The sequence below is a fragment of the Marmota marmota genome, unplaced genomic scaffold (genome assembly GCF_001458135.2).
Source record: "Marmota marmota marmota unplaced genomic scaffold, marMar, whole genome shotgun sequence".
NCBI classification, from domain to species: domain Eukaryota; kingdom Metazoa; phylum Chordata; class Mammalia; order Rodentia; family Sciuridae; genus Marmota; species Marmota marmota.
Genome location: NW_026000130.1, coordinates 6194130 through 6218961, shown reverse-complemented (window position 1 = coordinate 6218961; position 24832 = coordinate 6194130). Strand labels below are relative to the sequence as shown.

Below are 24832 nucleotides of genomic sequence, written 5' to 3'. Positions count from 1 at the left end.
AGGGACCCCCCCCCACACACACACACACACAACTCAAAGGCTATCCCCCCCCCCCTTTTTTTTCTCAGTACTGGGCCTCACACATGCTAGGCAAACCCTCTACTGAAAAGAAAGGCCTTTTTCTCATAAGAAACCTGTCCTTAAGAAAAAAGCCTTTGCTTAGTGCTCCTGCCAAGCACAAAAACCTCTTTAAAGCAAGAGATGGCCCTCAGGGTGGGGCAGCCCTGGCCACTTCCATCACTTCCACTGTTGCTACTCCAAGGTGCCTGGGAAGATTGGGCCTTCTATCTCAGTTGGACCGGAGCATGCTACCCACCATTTCCTTGCCAGGGGCTTGCCTCCCCATCCCTCTCGTCCTGTGGCCTTTAAGGCCTCAGTGCTTTAGGCATGGGTATGATTTGTCCACTGCACTGAGGTGAGGGTAACCTTGCAACCTGGTCTCCTGGAGTCAGCAAGAACCACAAGGGCAGTATGATTTGCAACAGGGAGAGGATGGCTATAACTGATTGTGGGGGTGGTATCCCTGCTTGGTGTGTTGCCAAGGAGTATGGCAACATCTAGAAGGTGTCAGAATATCATGGGTCTGTCAGAGCATGGTCACCTAGGTCAAAATGAGTCCCCCAAGGCCAGGGCAGCTGTGGAGAGCTGTTCTTACAGGGAACCTTTGAGGGCCTAGCATGGTCCTACCTGCCAGGAACCACTCTAGGACTGACATCCTGGCAGAAGTGAAGAAGTGACCGTAAGGTCCTATGATGCCCACAACATCCACCACACTCCACAGTGTATTTCCTGAGGACAGAAAGAGGGACACACATGGCCCCATCACATTAGAGCAGACATGTATGGCTAGATCAGGCATAGTTTCAGTTCTACTGCCCATAGCCTCTCCCTGTCCAAGGAGTCTACCTGCTTCCCTGGACGGCAGGAACAAGCCATGAAAACCTGGGCCCCACTCACCGTCTGGTTATCCTCATAGAGCTTCAGGTCATAGCCACTAAGCTCCACACAGAAGATGATGGCAGTGACACCCTCGAAACAGTGGATCCACTTTTTGCGCTCTGACCTCTGTCCGCCTACATCTACCATCTTGAATGTGAGCTCCTTGAAGGTGAATTTGTTCTCCACAATGCCCGTGGTCATGTCCCGGGAACGTAGGATGTCCTCAACAGTGGGAATATAGTCAGGTGCAGCAATGCGCTCCAGGTCATTCAGGTAATAGGCTGCATTGTCCTCCAAGTGGTACTCACTGGAGCGGCCAAAGCATGCCTGTGCCCCAGGATCAGCCCACAGCCGCCGCATGACACCCAGCAGCTCAGGTGTGATCTCACCTTTGCTCTCTGCGGGGCCTGTCAGTGCAAACAGCTGCACAGCATCGTAGGCGCGGTCAGGATTGTGGAAGTCTATCTTGAGGGCAGCCAGGGCCCGGATGATGCGGGTCAGTGAATCAATGGCATTGTAGATGATGAGGGGCTTATACTCCTTGCAGGCCTCCAGGTTGAAGCCACCACTGTGAATGATCTTCATCTGCTTGACAATGGTGCTCTTGCCTGAGTTGCTGGTACCCAGCAGGAGCAGCTTGATTTCACGGCGTTGCCGCTGACTCTCTGAGCGCAGGTGGCGGTCGATTCTCCGGGACCGCCGTGCTGCCTCTTTTTCCTCTGAGCTTTGCCGACATCCCATGGTCCGGCAGCAATAGGCCCAGATGTGGGGCACAGATAGGTGCCTCTCCCTCTTGCCACCAGGTAAGGATGGCTGCAGTGAGGAATGTGAGATGTGGGCTGATGCGCCCAGCAGACAAGAGTCAGCTACCCTGGGAGAGTTCAGCACTGGGTGTAAGGCCAGGTCATATCACACTGCAGCCCCTGCCCCAGTGACTCTTCTCCAGCTGGCATGGCGCTCCTTGCAGCGGGGTGGTGGCCGCACCCTCTCCTCTAGTGACACTCCACCTCCCTTGTCAGCAGTGTGGTCTGATTTGCCGTAGTCATTCCCTGTCCTCGGCCACGGTGGGAAGCCGTCTGCTTGCGTCTGCCTAGGCTGCTGCCTTCTGGTTGCTGGTTGCTGTGGCGATGCTGCTAAGCTCGGCTGGAGGGCCCTGCACTCCCTGTGGCCCCCCTGCCTCAGGCTGCTCCGACTCCCAGCAGTGCATTCGGCCCTTCACCTGCCAAACAGACAACAGCATGAGCCACCCGCTGCTCCTCCCAGCCCCACCTCAGGTTGGATAGGAAACTGGGCTCTGAAAGCGCGGGAATGATCCATTGACTCCCTGCTCCTCTGGCGTGCTGCAGGATTAGTGCCCAAATCACAGCAAAACATGTCTGGCTGATGCCTACCCTTCTACTTCTCTCTTGGTTGGTCCAATTTGTCTGAAGCCAGGTGCACAAGGAAGAGAAGTGAGGTATACAAGGCCTCTGCCTATCTGCACCCCACGCTGGGTCCTACCCACTGGACCCTGCGGACCTCACCTTCTCTGAATCTCTGCATCTGAATAGGATTCAATAATATGATCCTGCTGTGATGCCCCTCTGGTGCTTTATTACCCAAAGGTACCCACGGAGCTTAGCCTCACCCTGTTTTACAGTGGGGTTCTGGCTATGACCCTGCCTGGCAGAGGCCCAGGCTCCCTTAACCTCAGGTCTGGGATAAATGGATGCCTCCCTGCCTCTCACCTCCTCTTGCAGGGGCTGGGTTACCTCTCCTCTCACAGAATAGGATATGTGCCAGGACGGGAGGTCTGGCCATTGACTTCCCATCATGGGTACTCTGTGGCACCAACCTAGGAGTAAGCAGATACACAGGGGGCTGGGATGTGGCTCAAGCGGTAGCGTGCTCATCTGGCATGCGTGCGGCCTGGGTTCGATCCTCAGCACCACATACAAACAAAGATGTTGTGTCCGCCGAAAACTAAAAAATAAATATTAAAAAATTCTCTCTCTAAAAAAAAAAAAAAAAAAAAGCAGATACACAGGGACCAAACCAGGCAGAGGCTGCAGACCGTAGGGATAAATAACGCAGGGTACCTAAGTGGACAGTGGCTTGGGGATGGCCTTGAAGAATAGGCAGAGGTGGTCTTACTTCTGGTTGGGCGAGAAGTAAGGATGGAGGCATGGGTCAGGGGCTAGCAGGTGGGCAGGGTCTGCAAGACAGGGCACTATGCTGAAGTCTTGTTGGGGAAGGCCAGGGTACCTCCCAAGGACAGTGGGAATCGCTAAGTCTAGGCTATGCATGGTAGCCCAAAGTCCCCCCTCCCCAAGTCTGAGGTGGAATCTTTCACTGACCCTGGCTGGGCCTAGGCTATAGCATCCTGTCGAAAGCAAGGGAAGGGGCAAACCCCAGAACACTCCTGTGACCTGCTGGGTGGCTGGGCCAGTCTTCCTCTACCAGAGAGCTCAGGCTTCTGACACTGACTGGGAGCCCATGGAGGCACCTGCAATCGCATAATTCTTCCCTTGCCTTCCCTCCTCAGCCATTCTGCCATGACCAGCATTCACTCCTCTAATATCTCTTATGGTAGGCCCTGAGGTGGGAAGGCCTGAGGCAGACAAGACCTGCCAGCTAAGGACCTCACTCTGTCTATACTCCTAGGTGTGTTAGCTTCCAAAACTCAACCTGCCCCAGCTGCCTCTGCTTTCCTTACCTTCCTTGCTCCAGGACCTAAAGAAAATCACTCTGCTCTCCCCACACCAGCTGACCTCTCCCTGGCCAGGTTCCACCGCCTACCCTGCCCTCTCTTCACTGCTACCTCCACAGAGGCCCCCAGCTAACAAGTGACCTACATGACTTTGTGTGCTGATGCAGCCTCCTCCCTAATTGGGGGTTCCAGGTGAGCAGGGCCCATCTTGGCCTTGACCCCAACATGAGCAAAGCAGTGCTCTCCATGTGGTGGGCCCTTGATAGGTGCTGGGGATGAAAAGAAGAAAGGAAGAAAGTGAGGCTGAGCAATCTTCCCACATTTCTGCAGTTCCATCTGCCAGGCCTCCATGGAAGAAGAGTGCACCAGGGAACACCCCAGGAACATCTCTGCTGAGAGCAGTGATTAAAAGGGTCATTCAATGAGGCTGAATCCCATTGAGGTTGAAATTATGCCTGAGAATGGAAGCCTCAAGAAGCACCTTGAGATGGTACAGTAGATGTCTAGGAGCACCTGCTTGAGTGTAATACATGTAGTGTACTCATGTGCTGGAATGCACATGAGGTCTGGGCGCTAGTTCCCTAGCAGCAATGAGTTCAGGGTTATGGAACCTCAGCAGAGTTTTTTTCTCTTTTGTATTTTATTGTATCTTTTATATTTCCTTCAATGAACTAATATTAGGAAAAAATCTGCAAACAAATGTAATGGCATTGACAAGCCCCTGTCTTTAATTCACATCCGGGGCTTGCTTCTCTCTGCTATGGAGTGAATGTTAGCAAGGTCAAGGAATCCTGTGACTGCTCTTTTGTCCCTGCTAATGACTTAACCCCATCTGACAACCCCTTGGGATGGAAAGGGTGTGAGCAGACCTCAGCCTGCTATGCTTCTGGGAGCACCAAGGCCCTTCCTGCCAGTGCCGTCATTCTGGCATGATTGCCAACAACCTCCACTTGGGAGAAGCCTGCCTGGGGAAGTCCCTGTCATCACCATTCTTTTCAATTCAATGTTTTAAAATCCAAGATACAACCAGGCCTGAAATGATACAAATGCCAGTTGGTAGCAGACCCTATCCTTCCTTCAGCTGGTCAGTGTTGGGCAAAGATTGTCCAGAAAATAAGTTTCTCCCAAATGAACCTCCCAAGCTGTTTGCTGCTACCCAGGAAAAGCAGGCTTGTGGCTACCTTTGGAACACCCTGTAATGACCCCATTCTTAGAACATGGTCTAGTACAGGCAGGTAAGATGTAAACCTCAGAACTGGGATTCCTGGGGGTCAGGTGAGGGAATACTTTGCCTTGATGTAGAGTTGCACCTGAACAGACTAGGCCACGGGCCATTTCCTGGCAGTTCACACTTTCTCATCTCAGGTCCCCATAAAACCCCCACCCAAATGTGGGTCCAGCACAGGCTGTTCTCTGCAGAGCTGGATCTATCACCTCAACTCTCCTCAGGTTGCTCCATCTGTAGCACCTCTTGACTGGCCTCATAGGTCGGCACATTTGTAATAACTCCCCGCCATCAATTGGGTGCTTCTATCTTCCCCCTTCTCTCCCCCATGCTGCGGAACCTCTTTGTTCTCTGCATCTTGTCCTATCTTTCTGGTCCTTATCTTTGGCTGGGATTTCCTTAAAAATGAAGAGGCCAGGGGGCTGGGGTTGTGGCTCAGGGTAGAGGGCTTGCCTTGTACGTGTGAAGCACTGGGTTTGATCTTCAGTACCACATAAAAATAAATAAACAAAATAAAGGTATTGTGTCCATCTACAATTAAAATATATGTATGCTGGGGATGTGGCTCAAGCGGTAGCGGGCTCGCCCGGCATGTGCGAGGTACTGGGTTCGATCCTCAGCACCACATAAAAATAAAATAGAGATGTTGTGTCCACCGAAAACTAAAAAATAAATATTAAAAAATTCTCTCTCTCTCTCTAAAAAAAGATGTGTGTGTGTGTGTGTGTGTGTGTATATATATATATATAGATAGATAGATAAATGCAGAGGCCATGTAGTGCAGGAGAGAGGTAGGCATATGGGCAGAGGGCTACTCTTGATGGTCTCTAGCTCTGTGAGCTGGGCAGGTTGGTGTGGGCAGAGTCCCTGTACAGGTCACACACCAGAGGAGGAACACACTCAAAGGGCCTGTGTATTAGGGATGGCAGGGATGAACCATGGTGACTACAGAACTGAAGGGTAGTCAGAGTGACTGGGCATAGAGAGGAGAGAAGTACAGATGAAAGGAAGGGGCACAGCAGAACAGAAGGGTGGTCAGAGTGGCTGGGCACAAGGAAGACAGAGGTACAAGGTGAGAGGACAGAACAGAAACCTAGCTGGGGCCTTGGTTTTCCTTCATCAAAGAGAAAAAGCCACTGAAGGGGTTTAAGCCACATATGCAGGTGCATGTTTGTGACAGTGATAGGTATATACCTTTGGGTGTGCACATATAGGTCCATGTCTGTGTCTACTGTGGATGCATGTGTGTGGACCCACCTGAATGTGTCTGTACAGCTGCATGTGTACCAGGGAAGATGTGTTCTGAGAGCAGAGGTAGCTATGAAGGGGAGGGACTGGCAGTGGTATAGCAAGTGGGGTTGAGATGATGATTCAGGGATTCTCTGTTATACTTACTTACTGACCTGTGGCTTTGAGCTTGACACTGGGTGGAGGTGGCAAGTCAGGATTTGAGCAAGGAGTTCCATGACCAGCAACCCCAGTGGCTGCTGGGCTAAGGCCAGACTGGCTCCTGCACAAAGACATCCAGGTGAGAGGGTAGCACTGTGGGTGAGGGCTGTGGAGGAGGATGCAGCAAACAGACACAGGCACAGGCTATAGGCTATAGGACAGGCAGTGCCTGGTGATAAAGTGGTGACTGTGTGAGAATAGGGAGGTGTTAAGGGCATCCCAGGAATAGTCAGCAGGCTGGGAGTGAGGCCTTTCATGGAGAGGAGATTCTCCAGGAAGTGGCAGGTGTTGGCAAAGTTGTCACCTCCCTGTAATGTGGGACTCTATTCTGCTGTGGCAGGGGATCAGTACAGATGTGTGGAATGATTAATCACTGAGTACTAGCCAGCCCTACCCGTGTTCCACAGCAGCAGAGCTTGAGGCCTGAGTCTGCAGCCCCCCTGCTTCCTCCCCCGTTGTCTTGGGAAACTAGCTCTCCTTGATCTATGGCTCTAGACAGATTCTATCCTGACCTCTGAGAGGTCTCCTTAACTCATCTACCTAAAGGTTTCAAGGTATAATCCCCAAACCCTAAGCCCATTCAGGGACCCCTCTCCTGAAAGCTCCTCACTGCCTGTGTTCTCAAGGCCAGACCCTTTAGCACACACAGGGAATCCCTTCAGTATCCTGCCTGCCTGCCCCTCAGGCCTCTGATCCTGGTCCTAGTTGACTCCTGGCAGGCTGGCCTGCCCTCATATCATGTTTCCCCTTCCCCAGACATGGCCCTCTCGAGGCTGCTCTTGGAATAGATGTGGGTGACAGCCCTGAACCAGGGCAGGACATGGTTGTGGAGGGATGGTGCTGCCACTTCTCTCAGTGTCTTGGCATCATGGATGCCCTCCGTATCGGCTGCTACTGCTCTCCCCTGGCCTGTCCCCACAGCCTGTGATTGCTGGGCATACAACCTGGCAACACAACCCTCATACCCATGGCTGTCTGTCTATACCCATAAGGCAGGGCTAGGCTGTGGGAACACAAGTCACTAACCTGTCCCATATCCCTATCCAACCTCTCCCCCTAAAGCCTCTCCCAGGGCCACTCTTCAACAGCCAGGAAAGTCAGCTCTCGAAGTGGGGGAAGGCAATCCAAAGTCAAGGTCACTAAGGTATCACTGCCCAAGCCAAGCTAAGCCAGGGAACTCTTGGGTAGAAAGGCTTATCAGCTTATAGGCTAGGCTCCTTTGCTACTATGCCCCACTTCCATGGGGACAAGCAGCCCAGACCCTCACTTCTCCAGACCCTGGCTACCTATTGGCCTCCCCTTTGGTCTCCCAGGAAAGCTTATTCCACACTGAGCCTGGGCCACTAGAAGGGTTGATGATTCCACACACAGGCCCACCTAAGGGAGGTAGTTTAGATTCACTAAGGAGATGTGCCAGCACTTGGGACTGTGAATGAACAAAGAAGCATGGTCATATCTCTGAGGCCCACAGAGATCGTTCAGATGGCTAACTCTGCTGGGGACAATGGTTAGGACCCCAAGAAGTGATGAGTGGCCAGGCAACAAGGCCAGCAAGGCAGTGAGAGGCCATACACCCAGCACAATGATGGGTTCCCAATTTTCCCCACTGCTTTTAAACCTTTGGGAATTCCCACTCTGCCCCCAGCCAAGGCCCTGGCTTGGAGTGTGTCAAGCCTTAGTGCAAGGGCTCAGCAGTGCCTCTGGTTCCAGGCCTGGGGGTGACAGCAGGAGGCATAGCCCTCATTATGAACTGATGAGCCCTTTCCAACCCAAGACAGCTGCCCTGGACTACCTGTACCTACCTACCCCTGGCCCTGCCCTCGAGTCCCCCCCATCCCCCCATGGAGGCTGAACTGCTCAGGGAGCCCTAAATGGGGTTATGACTCAGCACTGCTCACCCCTACCCCAGTTTGCTCAGATGTCTCTGCCCTGGCAGTGTGGCCCTTCTACTGCCTAGAGCTCTACCCTGGCACCCAACGGCTGTTCTGTGATGACCTGGAGAGAGCAGAGGGAGGTTGGCCTGGTGGCAGCAGATGGGGCTCACTGTGTCTGTGATTACAGGCCCTTCCCGGAGAGGGCCCCACCCCACAGCCAGCCTATGTCTCATGGTTTGCAGGATCTGGCAGGAGAAATGCATGTGGAGTTCCCTGAACCCATACCTGAGGCACTGCTGGTCTTAGGTTGCCTGAATCACTAGTCCTAAGGTGCTTCCCTTGCCTCCCAGGCTAGCATGAGAACCCGTAGGCCCAAACTTATTCAGGGTATTTCCATCTCCTTTTAAAGAGTAGGTCTTCTCCTTTGCTCTCTGGACCCACTATCCCCTAGTCAGCTCTTACTAAGTGGCTCTATTTTAGAAATTGAAGGTCCGGAAAAGCCTGTGCCTGCGGCTGCCACTGATAATCAGTTTCCTTCCCTCTTAATAAGGAAACATTTTCCACTGCCCTTTTATGCCTGGCTTACTGGCATTGTGCTTTCTGCTTTCAACTGACATACTGAATGTTTCTCTCCTGCCCAAGTGTTATAGCTGTCATTAGGTTTTCCCAGAGCCAGGCTTGGACCCACAGGGACCTTCTCCACTGCGGTGGCTCCTTGGTGGTCTCCGAGGAGCCAGGTGTCCTTTGTGCTGCCCACCTCTTCTGTCATTTCCAACTTCCCTTCCCTATCAACCCAGACTCTTCTCAGGGTGAAAGGAACTCCACAAATGCCAAGACAACACAACTGGAAGTTTTGTCTCTCTGGTCAGATTCCCACGCCAGTCTTGTCCCACACATCACTATAATGGTCCAATTACAGTGCAGGGAGGGTTCTGGCATACTTTTCATGGAGGTGTTTCCATGTGTGTTCTTCGATAATTAGGGATAGCTGTGGGTTAGACTCTGGGGAGCATCCATTCCAGGAAGACTGGGCATGGCAGGATCAGGAAGAAGGCTACAGATCCCAGCCATAGCTTGGCTGTGCTTTCCATGTCTAAAGCATGCCTCCATCATGAGGAGGAAGGTACACAGGAAACCTGGGCCCAACAGCCCAAGGCTAGAGATGCTGGGGACAAATGTACTTTCATCCACATCTGTCTGCTACCACTGCTGTGGCATTGGCCTGTGCTGGCATACATGTTATCTTGCATGATATGCTTGGGAGGTGGCCATAATTTTGCAGATACAGAAACCAAGATTTAAATAGAGGAGGGGATTTCCTTGGGGTCACCCAGCTGAGAGTCTATAAGGCTCAACTTCCATCAAGCTCTCCACCTCTTGGCACCCTGACATCACAATCTAACATGGCTACATCTGGGTATCACCTGCTGCTATTTACTCAATGTTTTTCTTTAAATGGATTCACTCTTTTACTTAAATAACTGTACTTTAAATGGAAAGCCAGAGTCACTCACAACAGACAAAAGTAATCTAAAATATAGAAATAAAGGATATATATATATATAATATAGCATAAAGGAACCGCTTTTGCTGCTAGCTAGGGCCTGGTATCTGCACAAGAGCCAGGTGAAGCCACTCTCTGTTTGTTAAATGGTGGGGATTAGAGCCTGCTGGAGGTTGTGAGATTTTCTCACAAACTGGGATTTTCTCCTTGAAGGAAAAGGGTTGAGAGAAAAATAAAAGGATTACTATCTTGGTAGGAAGGGTTAGCTCTGTTCATGACTGCCCTCAGGCCACCTTGTATGGTCTGGTAGCTGCACAGCCCCCTGTTGAGAAGCTGGGCTTTGTCCCTACTAGCTCCTGGGGACACAGAGAGGGTGCACAGGAAGCCTAGGCTCAGAGGCTCTCTTGGCTATGACACCCAGGGATGGGACTCTTGGTCTATGGTGTCAACACAGTACTTATTGTCCTTAGGCCAGAGGCTGCCTCTTGTCTCAGTAAAGTGGGTCAATCCCATCCTAGCTCAATTCCACTTGCTTGTTCAGCAGGGTACCTACCCTCCACCACTTCACGCATTACTCCTGAATAACTCAGTATGTGTGTCTGGGCCCGAGGTTAACTACCCTCAGATCTCTGTGGGTAAAGTGATCTATCAGCCCACTGAAATCAATATTCGCTCAGAATCCAATCCCAATGTGTGCCACCCTGCATAGGGCAGCGGCACACGGTGGGGGGGGGGGGAGTGAGCTGAGTCTGTGCATTAAAGAGCTTATACTCTGGTTAAGAAGACCATAAGTAAAAAGACCATAAGTAAGAGAGCCAGGCTATTATTGATAAAGACAAGCTCTGTGGAGACAAACATTCAGCAAAGATATAGAATGGCACCAGTCCTCCCTGGTTGAGGATGCAAATAGCCTGGGCAACTCCTAGAGCTGACCCCAGACAGGGCAGATGGGAATTCTGTAAGTTTCCTGTGGCTCATGGCAGCCTGGTGGAGGGTATCCTGAAAAACATGTCCACCCCTCTGAGTAGGGGGTTCCAAGCCTGAGTGCTGTCCCTGAGAAAGCTCAGGGAAGAGGATTGCCATTTGGGGAAGGAGGCTCTTACTTGGTGTAGGTAGCTGATGTGGATGGGCTGAGCACCCTTGGGCAGGACTGTACAGGGGAACCAGGACAGGACAGGGGCACCAGGACTCCTGGAGCAGCAGTTTTCCTGGATTAGGGAGAAGCACTTCCATGCTACAGCACACGATGCCATTCAGACATGCTTTGTGAGGGTAGAACACAAAACCAATGTGCACTGGAGTGAGTTGGGCTGGGATCTGTACCCATGTTCGTCTTGGAGGTGGGGACATACGTTCATTGCTTTTCTAGTTTGGCCATATGAAATGTCCTCATTGAATGGCTGGCTGTCCAGCTCCTCAGTGGGCCTCCGTGTAAAAGACAAGACTCCCATTTCTCAAGACCACATCCCAGCACTGAGTAGTGCCAGCAAGGAGCAGGTGTTCAGTGAGTGTCAATAACATAGCTACATACATGCACACTGCCTTTTGGCTTACTTGTGTCTCTTCACCTGCCCAGTGTCACTGTCTGCAAGAAGGGCCTGAGGGTTTTACGTTTTTGATACAGCACGTATTTGGGGACTAAAAAGTTACATTTTTCTGAGGAGATAAAAACTCCTGTTTGCCCTGATGTCAATGACAATGGACAAGGAATGGGGACAGGCTACATTCCTAGGAATTGCTCTTTGGGGAAAGACAATCTGCACACCTTGCCCCTTCCTTCCTGGTTCCTGCTTCCATGGCTACATCTCTTATCCCCATGCCCACAGTGCCCTGCTCCACCCTATTTGGCTGAGAAGCCCCCTTTCAAACGACTCAGGGAGAGCCTCCTTCCCTTTGAGCCTAGTGGACTCAGTCTGCACTCACAACTCAGCCCAATGTAACCTTGAACCAAGTGTGGTATATGGCTAGGTCAGTAGTGGGACTTAATCTCACCCTGGGAAGAGAAGGCAGAGATATCTACACACAGGCCCTTACCAGTCTTGGAGCCGCTGGCTCCTCTAGAGGGGCCCTCCCTGACTGTAGTGTGTGTGTGTGTGTGTGTGTGTGTGTGTGTGTGTGTGTGTGGTTTCCTCGGGTTCCCCACAGCAGGTTGGTCTGGGTTGCTACCCTGACTTCTCTCCCCCAGTTGCCAGCTCTACTTCCCTTGAAGCAGGTGCTGTGTGAAAGATGTGCAGAGCAGATGGATGGGTAGATGGATGAACATCAAAATATGTTTGTAAGAGAAAGAGCTCAGAAGCTTCCCCAGCACTCCCTTTGAGCATGTCACCTAACATGACCTCTTCTAAATGTCTGTGGCAGAGGAGTCACAACGCAGTCCATACTGAAACTTAGGCCCTAAGGTCTCTGTTGACCCATGAATAGCTCCTGGAGCCCTCATGCTCCTAGGATTCTGGGACCCAGCTCTGTTGGGATTCTACGGGCCCCACTGTCTGCCTGCCTCCATGCCCAGGCTTCCTTTGGTCCTCTTGCTCCTCTCCACAAATACTCCTCAAATGGACATTATACCCACCCCTCTAAGAGCTGCAGGCCAGTCCCTTATAGATCCCAAACTCAGCAGTTTCCAGCTCCTTCTCCTGTGTGGGACAAGAGTCCTCCTGAAGCTTCTGCTAACCGCTCCACTCATTCTCCCACCATCCTGGAGCTTTCATTGCAGGAGATTCTTGCTGCCTACTCCCATCCTAGTCAGATCCAGCCCCTTTGGAAACACCTTTTTGACCACTTCAGACATTGCTAAATAAGATGGGAGCCTTTGGGAGCAAGGGCAGGGGCAAGTGTGGGCTCTGCATGCAGCACACCCTGGGCTAGGGCCTTGGCAGCCTTGGCTCTGGGTAAATTATTCTGCTGGTCCTTGTGTGGCCCTTGCCCCACATCCTTCCATGCTATAAAGCCCCACACTTCCCTTCCCTGCATGTTGCCTCTGGAATCTTTCACTGGGGTGGTTTGGAAGCTCTAAGGATCCTTTGCCTCCTAGGGAGAGGAGAGGAATTTTCAGGTTGGCCTGTCTTGGGAGTTCTGCTATGTTGCCATGCATCCTCCTCCTATTTTTCAGCCTCTGTGGCCTTGTCTCTGCTGCAGACCATGGTTTACTACCTTTTCAAGTAGACTGGTCTCCCCTCATGCAAGAAAACAAAAAACAATAACAACAACAACAACAAAAAAAACAACAACCAAATAAACCAACTTGCAGATTCCAACATTATTATAGGAATGTTTCTAATATCCATTAATGACTGAAAGTTGTCATCAAAGTTTGGGCTGCTGGCTGGCTAGCCTACTGAAATGTGAGTTATAGCAGGGAGTCCTAAGAAATGATATATAAGTACTTTAAAACAGATACCCATACATTTGCATACCAAGGTCTGGAAAGGGCTGAGATCTTTTTCTGGAGTACAGGTTCACATTCTGATATTGCTGGCACTGTCCTTATATAAACCACAGCACACCTTGTGCCATATCCAGTTGCTTTTTCCACCAATGAGGTGGCCAAGTTATCAGAATAGATTTTTAAGACTTCTTATTCCCAAACTTCTGTCTCATCCACATCAAACTGACCATAGCTTCTGAGGCTTTCTGAAGCATCCATTTTGATTTCCATAAAAGCCCCCTTTATGCTCATTTTCTATCAGTTTATGTAACATTCAAGGATGTAACTATAGTAAGGAAAAACTGTATAAACAGGTTTGAGACACCCAGCCAACTCAGGGGTATGAGCAGAAATACTCAGGGGTGCTCGGCCTACCACTAACACAGGCCAGCATGCTTCACAGTGAGAATGGAGAGCGCTCATTTATCCAGCAAGTGCAGATGACACAGAGAAAAAGGGCTTTTGCTTGCCAAGCTTTCTATAGTGCTTGTAAATGACTTTGCATTTCATTTATCACAAAATCTCCCCCAAATATTTGAAAAATGATAGCATGTGCATGTGTAAGATATTACTGATTCAGGCTTGGGAACATGTGACTTTGTGTTTGTGGGTTCTTTGTAGTCAGGTGGGACAACTATGTAGTCCTTCTGCCTCCTGGTCACTTGGGCCCAGACCACAGGGTTAGTTTCTCCATGCTGCCCTTACAACCTGTGGTCTTGGCACCACAGGCTGGCAGCAGGTCTCCCCTTAAAAACAGGCCTCCTTTCTTTGTCTCCTCTAAGCTCCCTGCTTATTTTGAAACTAGAGTTCAAGCAGATGGTAGGAAGGACTAGGGTTAGTGTTCCCCCATTTGCAGACAGGCTCCAACCCAACTAATGGCTCTGCCCTAGTTGGGCAGGTCATAGCCTATCAGAGTCCCTCTGCTAAAAGTTGACATTAGATGACCAGGGAGGCCCTTCCCTGTGGCCCTGTGCTATCTTAGCTCTGGACGCCCTCTGCTATGTGTCCAGTCTTCTGACCCACAGCCAACAAGGCTCAGTAGATGAGAGGTGACAGCACTACCTGAGGAGCACTGACTTACGAGGCAATGGAGCCAGATGCCTCTCTAGGCCAGAAGTAAACAGATAAATTAAAATGGAAGGTTCCACCTATCATGGGAGCTGTGACGGGGAGGAGGGATATGACAGTTAAGAGGTAAGGAGCTTCAATGGGAGCCAAAGGAATTGCTGCCTGGGGCAGCTATGGTCCCAGGATCCCCCAGCCCTGCTTCCCTAGGGAAGGTTAATCGATGACTTTCAATGAGGCTCCTCAGCTGGGTGGGAGTCTGATTTCACCATTCTGGACCCCTGCAATTTCCTGTCCTTACCTCTGAGTGTGATACTCCCACCCTCAAACCATGGTTAGACTCTCTCTGGTAAGAATTCCACGGGGCCAGATGAGTGACAACTCCTTCCTAGGACCTTTCCTATTTCTCTGCAGCCCCTTTCTTCTTTCTCACATCTGGAAGGTATGCAGCACGCCCTGTCTATCAACTTCCCCTTTTCTTCCTTGCTCTGGCCCACAGCCTTCTTCCCAAGTCTCCTAAACTTACTCATGTACTAAGACCAGCTCATGCAGGCCACCAGCCAGGAAATCAGAGGCTCTCAAAGAAGTACAGATTCCCTCCACCCTCTGTCTCAGGAAGAGCCCAGGAATATGCATTTTTCCAAGCACTGTAGGTCCTTCTGAGGCCAACAGCCTGGGATTCTGTTTCAGGTAACTCTCAGTAGCTGGCACCAATCCTTCTGCCTGTGATAGGCCACCCCCAGGAGTGTCCAAACCTGCAGCTGCTGCTGAACCTATCCTGATCAGGTCCTTAAGAGGTAGAAGTTGAGCAGAACATTCCTGTACCTATGATCAATGGAGGCATAGCATCAGGAGAAACCAACAGAGGAGACAGAGATTCAGGAAAGGGCCAGGGAAGAAGCTAGGCATAGTGAGATTCCAGCCATCTTGACCGGACCCCACAAGGAGCTCAGGAGGCAGAAGGACTACATAGTTGTCCCACCTTGAGGGAAGTGGGTAGAACCTTCCAGGCATCTCTAGGACAGGAGACATGAAGGGCTTGAGGGCAGAAGTCTGATGAGGGGTGCAACCATGAACTATTGGGACTGTACTTGGTGACAGTGCACCCACAGGAAGGAATCCTGGGGCACTACAGCATCCATAACATGCCTGGCATACCTTCCTTCTACCTTCTTCCTTTCTAATAGGGTCTGGAGCCTCAGGTCAGGGCTGGGCCTGACCCTGCCCATTACGAGACCATTGAGCTCATCATGCCCAGCCAGCCCCTCCTCTGGCAGTCACTTATCTATCTCCTTGTTGTTCCCACCTCCCTGTAAGTGGTGCTCTACCAGCAGACAGGGGGCTTCTCATAAAAACAAGAAAGGACATATTTCTTTTGTGCTTGAAGTTTTCTGTCCCTTGCCATCTCACTTCAGAGCTAGGGTCATAGTTCTTCTAGGGTCCCAGGCTGTGGACTAGTCCAGCTTCTCCAATTGCCTCCCACTATGCTCTCTACCTCCCAGAATCTGCCACACTGGTCCCTTGCTGACCTCCCTACTGATTCTCCAGCACATACAGCTCACTCTCAACTCAGGGCCTTTGCATTAACTGTTCCTTCCATCTAAAAAGCTTTGTCCAAAGCCAGGTGGCCCATTCCCCCCAATTCAATGGCTTGGATGTCTCCTCCTCAGGAGGCTACCCTACTTATCCTATTTACAACAACCCCAGCCTACGCCACATATCTTGGTCCACAATGTTTTAGCCCACAGCACTGTCCTTCTCTAACACATTGCTGCATCATTCACTTAGGGTGGGCACTATACCCTTCCCAAATTATGCTCATAACAATGCAAACACCACTGTTTGCTCCCTGACACATCCCACATGCCTACAAGGACGTGGCATAAAGCAGATACTGTTAAATCAAGCCTAACACTTTGTAGTGATTGAATGAGGGATGGGTTAACTTGGTGAAGGGAGAGGACAGCTGGGGATATCTGAACAATCTTCTGAAAAGGCTCTTGGCCTTCCCTTGGATAGACACAGTGGATGGATGGCTAGTTGACCCTGATGCTGCCCCACTGCTGAGCTCCCAGGTTCAGGATGTCCCTCATCTTGTAAATTCTTTGGGGCTGGATTTCTATTGCCATATGGAAAATGTACCCCTACCCAACCCTCCTTACAAGCCCCCAGCCCTGGCTGTCTTCTTGTGCCAGTGACAGGGACATTTCCCCAAACCTGGCCTACCAGAGTCTGAGACTGAAGTCCATCCTTCTGCCGCAGAACATAACCAGAGTCCAAAGTCAAGTAGTGTGTGCAGGGGGCAAGTTCAGTCAAAGAACTGAGCTGAGCAGGGATGAGATGCTGGCATGGCCATGATGCTCCCTGGAAAACGTAGGTAGAACTGGGAGGACAAGAACAATCTCATCAGTGCCTCTGTACAGTCCCTACCACAGGGCAGGGCAGAGCTGGGAATGTGCGTGTGTGCATGGTGTTATCGTAGAGGAAATCGATGCCTGGCACCAGCCCAGTGTTTAAGGGAAATGAATAGATTTTGGCCGAGGACAAAGAGAGTTTGATTAATCAGAAATTGGATAATGGAGGCAACACTCTAATTATTTTTCTTCCTAGCATTTTATCGAGAAATATGTTTGCACAGCATTATCAGAGGTAACAGAGTGGGTGAGGGGGGCAATCACACTAGAGGAGACCCTGGCTTAGGGCAGGCCACCCACACCCACACTCACTAATGGGCTAGATGTCAGGCCAGACAGCCAGGGTCCTGGTAGTCAGTCCACAGAGTCATAGGAAGCAAGAAGGGTGGGTAGTGCAGGCCTGCTGGGGCAACTAAGGCCAGAAAGGACATGCCATATAGGGGAAGGAGAGAGGCACAAGGGTAGGCCCTCAGTCAGCACAAAGCCCCCACCCTTATGACCCCTCTCCACCCTGTCCTGCCAATTCAAACCCCACTCAACAGGCAGGAGCACCAGCCCTCCATGGGACAACCACCAGCTGTGGTCAAGTTGCCTTTCCCATGGGTCCAGAGCATGCTGGAGCCAGAACAAGGGAGGTAGGTGTCTAGTTCTTTAATACTTTGTCAAGGAGGGTCTTCAGAGCCCACCCCCCGCCACCAGGAATTTGAAAAGTTTTCTCACCCAGTGAAACCTAACAGACCCCCCCTAAAGCCAAGGTCAGACAGGAGCACTGGGCTCTCCACAGGATACAGAGACTAGGTCTCTCATACCTTTAGGTCCCCCTGGTCACTCTGCTGTTCCTTATTCCAATGTTGTCCCCACTCCTATAACATCTACAGCCAAAACCACACAGTTTTGCACTCTTCTTCTGTGATGATCCTGTCTATGCAGATAGGCAGGCTTCTTGGAGTTCCTTGCTGGAATAAAACTCAGTGCAAGATTTATAACCAGGAGGAGGCTCCTGAATCTTCAGAGCTTAGTGGTTGAGTCAGTCTCACTCATTCACTTGCTCATTCATTAATTCAGCAGGTCACTAGGTCAGCAGGTCACTAGGCCTCAATGTGTAGAGAGAAGCTACACTGGGCCAGACATGGGGCTGGACCCAGGGGCACCGAAGGGAACAAAGTGTCAGCTGAGATGGGAACAGACATTCAACAATGACCCAAGCTGCTTGACCCTCCAGATGTCAGCTGGGGAAGTGTTGAGGAAAAAGGAGAGTACTTACATAATTGGGGGGGGTTAGGTCAGTGTTCCCAAGGAATAAGAGAGGGAATGAATTAAAGTTGCTAGGCAAGAAGAGGAGTGCAGTAGTGAGGCTGGTTAGTTGTTGGCAAATGTGTCTAAATCCTGTCTCCTGGACCAATTGTAGATATTATTACCCAGCCATGACTGCTTCCTCTCTGAGCCACAACACAGCCTTAGAATTCTCTTTAGCACAGTGTGCTTTGGGTGGTCACTCCAAATCTGGAATAAGAATTGAGAACTACATCAAAGGCCCAGAGCTTTTGATTTAAAGGTGAGGAAGGCTAGGGCTACAGTCAGCAGTACAGTACTTGCCTAGTATGCACAATTCCCTGGATTTAAGCCCTAGCAATGAATGAATGAATGAATGTGAAGAAACTGAGGCTCAGAGAGTAAAAAAGACTCACCAGGGTCATCTTTATAGGCAGAACCAGGTCTAGGGCCTTGCTTTGCACCGAGCTGCCCTGCATCCCTGACTGACAGGCCGTTCCTTGACCCTGGGGCACAGGGGTTACCTGGAAAGGCTACTTGGCTCTCACCATGTTCTTTTACTTCCATCAGAATCTTGTCTCATCCTCTTGGGACATTTTCCTATAAACATGCCTATGTGAATCCCCAACATCTGAAAAAGGCCCCACTGAGTCACACCGTGAACTGAGGAGTCAAGTGTCAGTCTGAAGTGTCTGATTCAATATGAGAAACAAGGAATTCACCTGTCTCTGGCTCCAGAGTGAATCATGATCAGGCTTGACATGGCCCAGTCAGTGTCTATGTGTGGGGTTGTGTGCACTGGGTGGTCAAATCTAAGGCAAAAGTCACACTTTTCTGAAACAGAAGGTTGAGCTAGAGCAGCAATTCTCTAACATGAGAGCACAAGGCCACTTTCAGTCCCTCTCCACGACTTCCTGGGTGCCAGCTTGGGCACACTGGCTTTGGGAGCCTGGTTCTCAGAGGTGAACACAGCTAAGTCCTTGCCTCACAGAGCTTATATTTAGGCCCAGGAAAGAGAAAATAAATAAATAAAATAGTTGGTTAGACTGTGGCTAGTGCCAAGGGGAAAAAGAGCAGCAGGAAAGGGGCACAGGAACTACATGAGTGTGGACATAAACACTGTTCTAGAGAGATGGCCTCAAGTGAACATGTAATTAAAAGACCTGGAGACCCTCCCTTGTGTATGGCCTTGTCTGAGAACCATAAGTGAGAACAAAAACCAGCTGTGAGGACCACCTGGCATTGCAGAGAAACTTGGCCTTTAACACTGACACACAGAGAAACAACTGAGCAACCAGAGGGGAGCAATTTTAGGCAGAAACCGAAAAAGTGCAAAGATAGATGGTGAGGAGCCAAGCTCCCGTGTCACGATACCATGGGCCCAACTGGCACAGTAAGCTTTCCTAACAGCAAAGGAACACTGGTGTAGGCACAGAAGGGGCCTCACAGCCTGTGTGCTTCAGTCTTCACTTTAGAGAAAAGGATGAGGCCCAAAGAGGTGTAGTGTCAGACCTATGGCACACAGGTATAGGAAGTCAGCCCAGCCCCTGAACTGCCCCCACCCCAGGGGTGTGGAGTGAGAATGGAAATGGATGGATGGAAAATGTTCAGGGTTTGCTGTAGCCCGCCAGCCTACCCAGAGCAGAGTCAGAACCTAAGAGCTAGCAGCAGCGGCCATGCCAACTCTAAATCAGTAGGTCACTAGGCCTCACCTATCATCCTTCTTGGGACCAACGAGGGGATAGAACCAGGCCAAACAGAAGGAAGCTGGGTCACCCTAGGCTAATAAGAATCCTCTGGTTTCTAGATAACTTCCAATAAGTCTGATGCCTAGACTCACTGAGCCACTGAGAAAAACCAATTCACCTCTCCAGATCTGTCTCCTTGACTATAAAAGTGAGATAAAAACAGGCCCTTTTCTGCACTTTGGTTTGTGAACTTTGGTTCCCTGGAAGGCACTTGGCTATGAAATCCAAGGCAGATTCTATATACTCTCCTTGCTAATAATTGTATCTGGGCTCTGGGGAAAATATGCACATTAGTCCCTACTCCCCAACCCCAACACTCTGACAAAGTCTGGCCTTCACAACTGACAGGGGCAGCCTTGCTGAGAGGGATCAAAGCTCAGACCAGACCTTACCTAGGAATCCTGTCCTGGTGGTTCCCCATCCCAGGGGCAGGAAAGGGCCACTTGATAGTGCAGGGGTATTCTTCTGAAAGATATGCTCTGACCACAGTCCACCACAGCCCTTGGACAGGGTCTGTTTCTGGTTTGAGGCTGCTAGAAGGAATACCAGTCTTGACACTATTTGTAAGGCCCCTCCCAGCACTGTGGCTTTTAACAGTCTCGCTTCTTAGCACTTTTTGATGGATTCTCCAGGGACGTCTCTAAAAGAGAGTTATACCTTAATTTAGAAGCAAATAACTCAAAACTCCGTGATGTAGCAGGCTCCTGTGGAAGAGAGGAATTTAAGGAAGCCATTGTGTGAAGCTGTCGGCCATGCTTGCCCAGGGCCTGCTGAGGCTGGACTTGCCTCCTGCTACCTTCTACCCAAGAAGCTGCTGGCTACTGGTGGTCCACAGAGAGAGGGGAAAGACATGACAACTCAGAGCAGGCAATTTTTCAATTTTTCACTTAATGTGTAATTTTGGGCTCCTCAGGCCAGGGGCCAGGTCTGGGTCTGACCAACTCCAGAAGCCTACCTGTCCATTCAAGAGAAAGGAGGAAGGGCAGTGGGCATACCACAGGCCCATATAACAGGCTTTCCTTCTCTGCCCATCATAGCCCCAGAATTGTTTTCATAGTCTCCACAATCAGGTCAATCTCATGGGCATGCACCTAGGGAATAACACAGGGCCCAGTGCCAGAAGTAATTCTCTGTTGTCATCGCCTTGAGATGCTTAATAATTTCTTAACAAGGACCCTATAAATTGTGCAGCCAGAGCTGCACATGTCACTAATTTCCAGGCACCCCCTCCCAATGGCAGTTTTTGACCCGGGAGACCTGCCAAGCTGGTTGCCTCCTTCTCCAACCTCCTGAGGGGCTGTCATGACTGTGCTCCTATTCTCATTGGCTAAACAATCTTCAAACTCCATGCTGGCCCTTTCTGGACCCCTTATGCCCCCAAGGGACCTCAGCTGGTTCTAGGCTTCCCACACACCTTGATGCCAAAGACCCCAAGTTGCTACCTCCAACTTTGCTTTTCCCTCTGACCACCACTTGTGCTGATGTTTATTAAGGTCTCAAGTCTATCTCCAGATTCCCTGCCTCTCATGAAGAAGACTTTTGCCAAGTCTTCTTCAGTTAGTGCTAGCTCTGTCCTTTCAGTGGCTCAGATGAAAAACCTGCTGGGCTTGCATTTTCTCCATTAGCAGTCTGACCTGCTACTCTTGAAAATAAATCTCCCATGCAGCTACCTTTCATCACCTCTATTGCATCTACCTCACTGGAATGTTACACAGTTCTGAAAGGCTTCCAGGTCTTAGCCCCAGCCCAGTTTATATTCCTACATTAGCAGAGATCTTTTTTTTTTTTCTTCTTTCACTGGAGATCAAACCCAGTACTTCATACATGGTAGGCAAGTGCTCTAACCCAGCTCCAGCATAGATCTTATAAAAGCCTAAATTAGTTTGTGTCTTCCCTCTGCTCTAAACTTGTCTAGGTCTTTCCACCTTACTGGCACATGTGGAGCTCTGCTTGACTAGCCTCAAGACTCCACCCAAGCCTCTGTTGCCCCTCTCCTAGGCTCCTAGGTGTTCTCCTTTGGCCACCTCATAACTTGCCCATAACTTTTCTGTTGCACTGCAGCAAGCCCTACTCCAGAGAGATGCCCCCCTTCCTTCTGCTTCAGTGTTTGGCATGGCATGGCACTTATTTACCTGCACTCAGTTACATGTGTTAGTGTCAGCTTCTGCCCATTGGAAGCGAGCACTGGGAGTGGATGCTACATTTCTACTGTACCCCTATGCCTGGCACAGTACCTGGATCATGGAAGATGCTGGTACATATTAGCTCAATAAATGGATGAAGGCCACATGTAAGGTTCCATTCCTTGGGCCCTGTAAGGAGGGCTGTGGTCTCCTCCAGGAGCATCAGAGGTTCCTGACAGCTCACTCCCATGAAACTTCCTCCCCTGTCAGTGTGGACATGTGCAAGGGGCCAAATGTGTGGGAGGGGATCTAGCAGAGCACTCTTGGCTCTGTTTATAGATGAGGACAAAAAAGCTGAGAGAGGACAGGCCTGGACCAGGGCCTGATCTCATATCTTCTGATGCTTACACTGGAGTTCTTGCCTCCAAACTCAGAGGCATAAGTCTGGGTACTCCTGGGCCCCTTCCAAGTATGCACAAGCTGTAGCATGGCCTCTGCTCAGGGGTTCTGCATAGGGCCAATCCTTGGTGTCTGTTCTGATGCCTCTGTCCAAAGGTTTCCCTAGAGACCTAGTTATCCCAAGTTTTATTCCTGGGGTCTTCAGGGGAGCAGTGAGCTAATCTGCCTCTTGCAGAGTTCCTGTAAGCCAGCTGTGGTCAGCAGCAGTAACAAGCATGCCTCTATAGCCATACAGTATCTTAGGCTCCTGAGGTTAGTTTGGGCTAGTACATGGCTGGCCCTATTGTTGCCTTTAGGGAAGGAAGGAGCACACACTGTCATCCAAATTCACACATCAATTAAGTAGCTAGCCTGAGGCCACACTTTCACCCAGCCTACCCCAGCATTCAGCATTCCTTCTTTGAAAAGGCCCTCTATACAGGCAACCAAGGCAACCAAGTTAATCCAGACAACCAGATGTCTCTGGAATCACAGTAGATGTTCCTGAGGTCCAGGCAAAGGCACTTTTCCTCCTTGAAAACCAAGTTCAAGAGGCTTGGGACAGAGAGGAGGAATCCATTCCCTGTGTTCCAAACCCAGAGGCCCATGGCAAGCCCCTGGAATGGGCCAGGTGATAGGCACAGAACAAAGCGGCTTCGTCCCGTTCAGCCCAGACCACATACCCCATGAGGGCAGGCAGGCCCTGTTCTCTCTGCAGCAACCCAGGCCTCAGCCAAAGTTAAGAGAGTGTGTGTGTGTATGTATACACTCACATTTGGGGATGGGCACACTACCAAGATAAGATCTAGGGCAGAAAGTAACATTGGTCTTCTGAGGGGGAGGAACTAGTCTTATTCACCTCCTGTCTCAAAAAATCAATGTCTGTTACAGGAACACACAGGAAGAGTTTCAAATCAATCGCAAGCACCTCTTCATCTCTATAGGAAGAGGCATATTGAAGGCACACCACTTCATCCAACCATGACCTGTCCCTCTCTACTCCCAATGGACACTCCTGAACTACCATAGTCACTGCTCTCAATCATCCATGGCCTGAAGGCAGTAACCAGCTAAGCTTTATCCCCAAAGCAGGTGGCTCCATCCTGGCTAAGAAGGGGGCTGAGTGAACTGGTTACCCAGTGCTTTGGCCCTACCCAGAGGGCAAGGTGCCAAGACTGCAAGGAGCCCTCTCTAGTCTTTAAATTTCCTTCCCAACCCCACTCCAGCTCAAGAGGTCACAGAATTGTTCTCCTTTTATAAACAAGGAGGCTACCACAGCTAACAAGGATTGGGTCAGGCCACTTCAGCAGCTCCCTCAGTCCCTTGAAGCCCCCATCCACCTTTCTTGCCAAACCTGACTCCTTCCTAAGCACCCTCATGCTCTCACCAGAATCAATTGCCTAAATAACTCTCTGGGCCTCCATCCATTCTCCCCTATCCCTGCACTGTACCCATGTCCACTCCAACTGTACCCATGTCCTTCAAGCTCCAGTTCAAATGTCACATTGCCCACAGGCAGGTCTGACCTGAGCCTGTGCTCTCTGAGTCTCCTCCTGAGATCCCTGGACCCACACTGGGAGCTGGGTTATCTTTGTATAGTTCACTGTGGGGATGTGAGTCAGTCCTGGAAGGGTAGGCCTAGTCCACTCCCACCCTGTCCACACCAGCGCCAGGCCCTGAGGGAGCAAGAGCTCAGTAAATATTTGCTTAATTGAATTTGGCCAAGGAGCTTCCTCCAGAAAGGAATGAGGGCAGCAGGACCAAATCCCCAGGGCAGGGAAATCATTTGGGCAGAAAGGAGCAGGTCAGCGACTCAGCCGCTTCCCCAAACTAGGCAGACCTTGGCTACCAGGAAGGTCCCTCCACGTTCAGATTCAGACTCCAGGGAACCGTGGCACCGCCTTCCTGTCCTCTTCTCTTGATTAACAGGAGCCTCAATTCTCGGCCTAGGCGGATTCCTGCCATCGTCACCCAGACCGGCTCAGCACCGCCCTAAAGACAGAGCCCCTTTCATATGGACTGCAAGATACTGAGCCCCAGTCCCGAGGCCCTCACACCCCTCCCGCAAGCACCCCCGCCGCCTTTTAAGGGAAAAAATATTGAGCCGGGAACATATTACAATTGCAGCTGGTCGATACTCATCTCTTGCCTCCAAGGAACCTGCTCACTGCAAGAGTAATGACCAAAAACTGCGAGCCTTCTGTCCCCGGGCCCAGGCCTCTGGGGCCCTATCTTCCTTTCCGGTGAAGGCCACGCGCCGGCGCTCAGGCCAACTGGGGTCGTCTCCTTTCAGTATCCCTAGAGGGAGATCCCACCTCAGCGTAGCTCCCGCAGGTCTCCCGGCCGGGTTCCGCACTGGTAGCCGCCCAGGGCGATCGGCTGGTCCGGCGCGGCATCCCCGGCGCCCCCTGCCCAACCCTGCAGGCCCGCAGCTACCATCTCCCGCGGGTTCCTCGGCCCGGCGCGCCTCCCTTCCTTGGCACCTGCTCGGCCGGCGGCCGCCTCCCACCTAGGCCAGTCATCCCTGCCAAGGCGACCCCCAACCCGGAATGTCCCTAAGCACAAAGGTCCGGAAGGGGCCCCAGGTGGGGATGGGATGAACACCCCGGCTGCGTCCCCGACCCCTGGATCTCAACCTCGCTCATCGGGGTCGCGGGTGCGCTCACTC

General features: G+C 51.0%; 2 protein-coding genes across 4 annotated transcripts in view; one reads left to right on the top strand and one right to left on the bottom strand.

Annotated features, from left to right (window-relative positions):
• Gnaz (G protein subunit alpha z) overlaps positions 1–6383 on the bottom strand; it is a 34831-nt gene extending 28448 nt beyond the window's left edge. The window contains exons 1-2 of one of the 2 annotated variants that reach the window (XM_048785026.1): positions 6257–6383; positions 958–2158 (exon numbers count right to left, since the gene is read on the bottom strand). In XM_048785026.1, coding sequence (XP_048640983.1) covers positions 958–1680 — 723 coding nt within the window. In that variant the 5' untranslated portion in view covers positions 1681–2158; positions 6257–6383. Of the gene's footprint in view, positions 1–957; positions 2159–6248 lie in introns of both variants that reach the window. The other variant, XM_048785027.1, reaches the window with a different exon arrangement.
• The window catches only part of Rsph14 (radial spoke head 14 homolog), a 97065-nt gene that overhangs the window by 44243 nt on the left and 27990 nt on the right, over positions 1–24832 (top strand). The window lies entirely within an intron of this gene.